The 1,378-nt window shown below is 37.3% G+C and overlaps 1 protein-coding gene across 1 annotated transcript; it reads right to left on the reverse strand.

The window, feature by feature from the left end:
* Window positions 1–5: 5 nt before the first annotated feature.
* LOC118740114 lies at window positions 6–984 on the reverse strand (the record flags this gene model as incomplete). The annotated part of the gene is made up of 3 exons (XM_036471608.1): window positions 780–984; window positions 369–718; window positions 6–312 (listed from the first exon to the last, which is right to left on the reverse strand). Coding segments are annotated over exons 1-3 (666 nt in total), but the record flags the coding sequence as incomplete, so codon positions are not given.
* Window positions 985–1,378: the final 394 nt, after the last annotated feature.

The following is a 1,378-nucleotide window of genomic DNA, read 5'->3' on the forward strand; positions in this document are numbered from 1 at the left end:
ACAGTTGGATGGCAATTGCTCCAGCCGACATACCAAGGTGTCTGTCCTGCTGATAAATTAGAGCGTGCGCTCGGCATGGCAAGCACATCACGTAAGGACTTGAAGTCTGAGCGAAAATGCAGGAAGGGACAATCCTCATCGATCGCGCCAGGTATGTGTTCATATAGGTTTTTAAGATAATCAAAATTTAATATCTTCTTAGCAGCCCAATGTGCCACTGCATTTTTTATTATAATAGGTTGTGATGAATACGCATAAGGTGCAAACTCTTCACGTGTCATATTTTGCAAAACCTTTGGTCCGGAAACATCTCTGTAAATGATAATAGATTAGTACATAATTTCACACTTCCATATTTTATTAAAAACCTGCAAAAACCGCAATCACTTATAGGCCGCGTTGCTTCCCACACAATATAATTATTGGGTAAAAAGCAACGCACACCCAAGAGGAATGTAATTAGTTCATAGAATACGGGCGTCACTATCATTATGAAGGCTAGGATGCCCAGCACGTACCATAAATTTATTTTATTTGGATTGCGATCAGCATCGCGTGACTTTCTGTATGCTTCCTGTAAATCTGCGGTAGTAACTAGGCCCGTGCGTAAGGCGTCATCGTGCAATGCATCTAATTTTCGCACAAAATCTTCACCTAGAGTTTCGCGTGTACGTTCCGCGGCAGGATTTGCATTCCGAGAAAATGAACGGTTCCATAACTTAAGAAATATTTTAATATTAATGTTTAGCAAATGTATTTAGGTAATAACAAGAACATACCAAAAACATGATGCGCAGTTGGCAAAAACGGAAACGCGGGCAAAACTCCCTGCTTTTTATATGGTTATTCTGGAGCAGCCTAGCTTATAAACTTTTTTGTTTAATAACTTTACGGAGTAATATAACTACAACAAAAATCCCTGCTGAAATTGTAAACAATTGGAAGCGTCAAAACAAGACAATTGAACAGCTGATTTATGCTAAGGATGGTAAGGTTACTTAGAAACAATCGATATGTACTGAAATAAATATATATGCTTTGAAATTCACGTATGACATTTTCATTAATTTTTTATTTTTTTTCTTTAAAATGGAGCAAAGTATGTATATATTGTTATTCCATAACTTAATCCTTAATTTTTCCAGTGGTCTGACATCCGCCCTTGGGACAGTTGATTATTCAAAACACATAAGCGATTATTTTCACCAAATTAAAATCGCCCCACGTATTTTCTTTTCCGTTTCTACTCAGTTGAGTAGCTGGCAACGCTTTGCAAAATGCAACCATTCATATTGGAGCCAACTGTCACCAACAACCCCCCGCAACTCGTTCCAAAACACCTGATAACATTTTTTTTTTTTTATAATCAACAATTTTC

The sequence above is a fragment of the Rhagoletis pomonella genome, unplaced genomic scaffold (assembly GCF_013731165.1).
Source record: "Rhagoletis pomonella isolate Grant_MI unplaced genomic scaffold, Rhpom_1.0 Rhpom_scaffold_00005, whole genome shotgun sequence".
In the NCBI taxonomy this organism is placed as follows: domain Eukaryota; kingdom Metazoa; phylum Arthropoda; class Insecta; order Diptera; family Tephritidae; genus Rhagoletis; species Rhagoletis pomonella.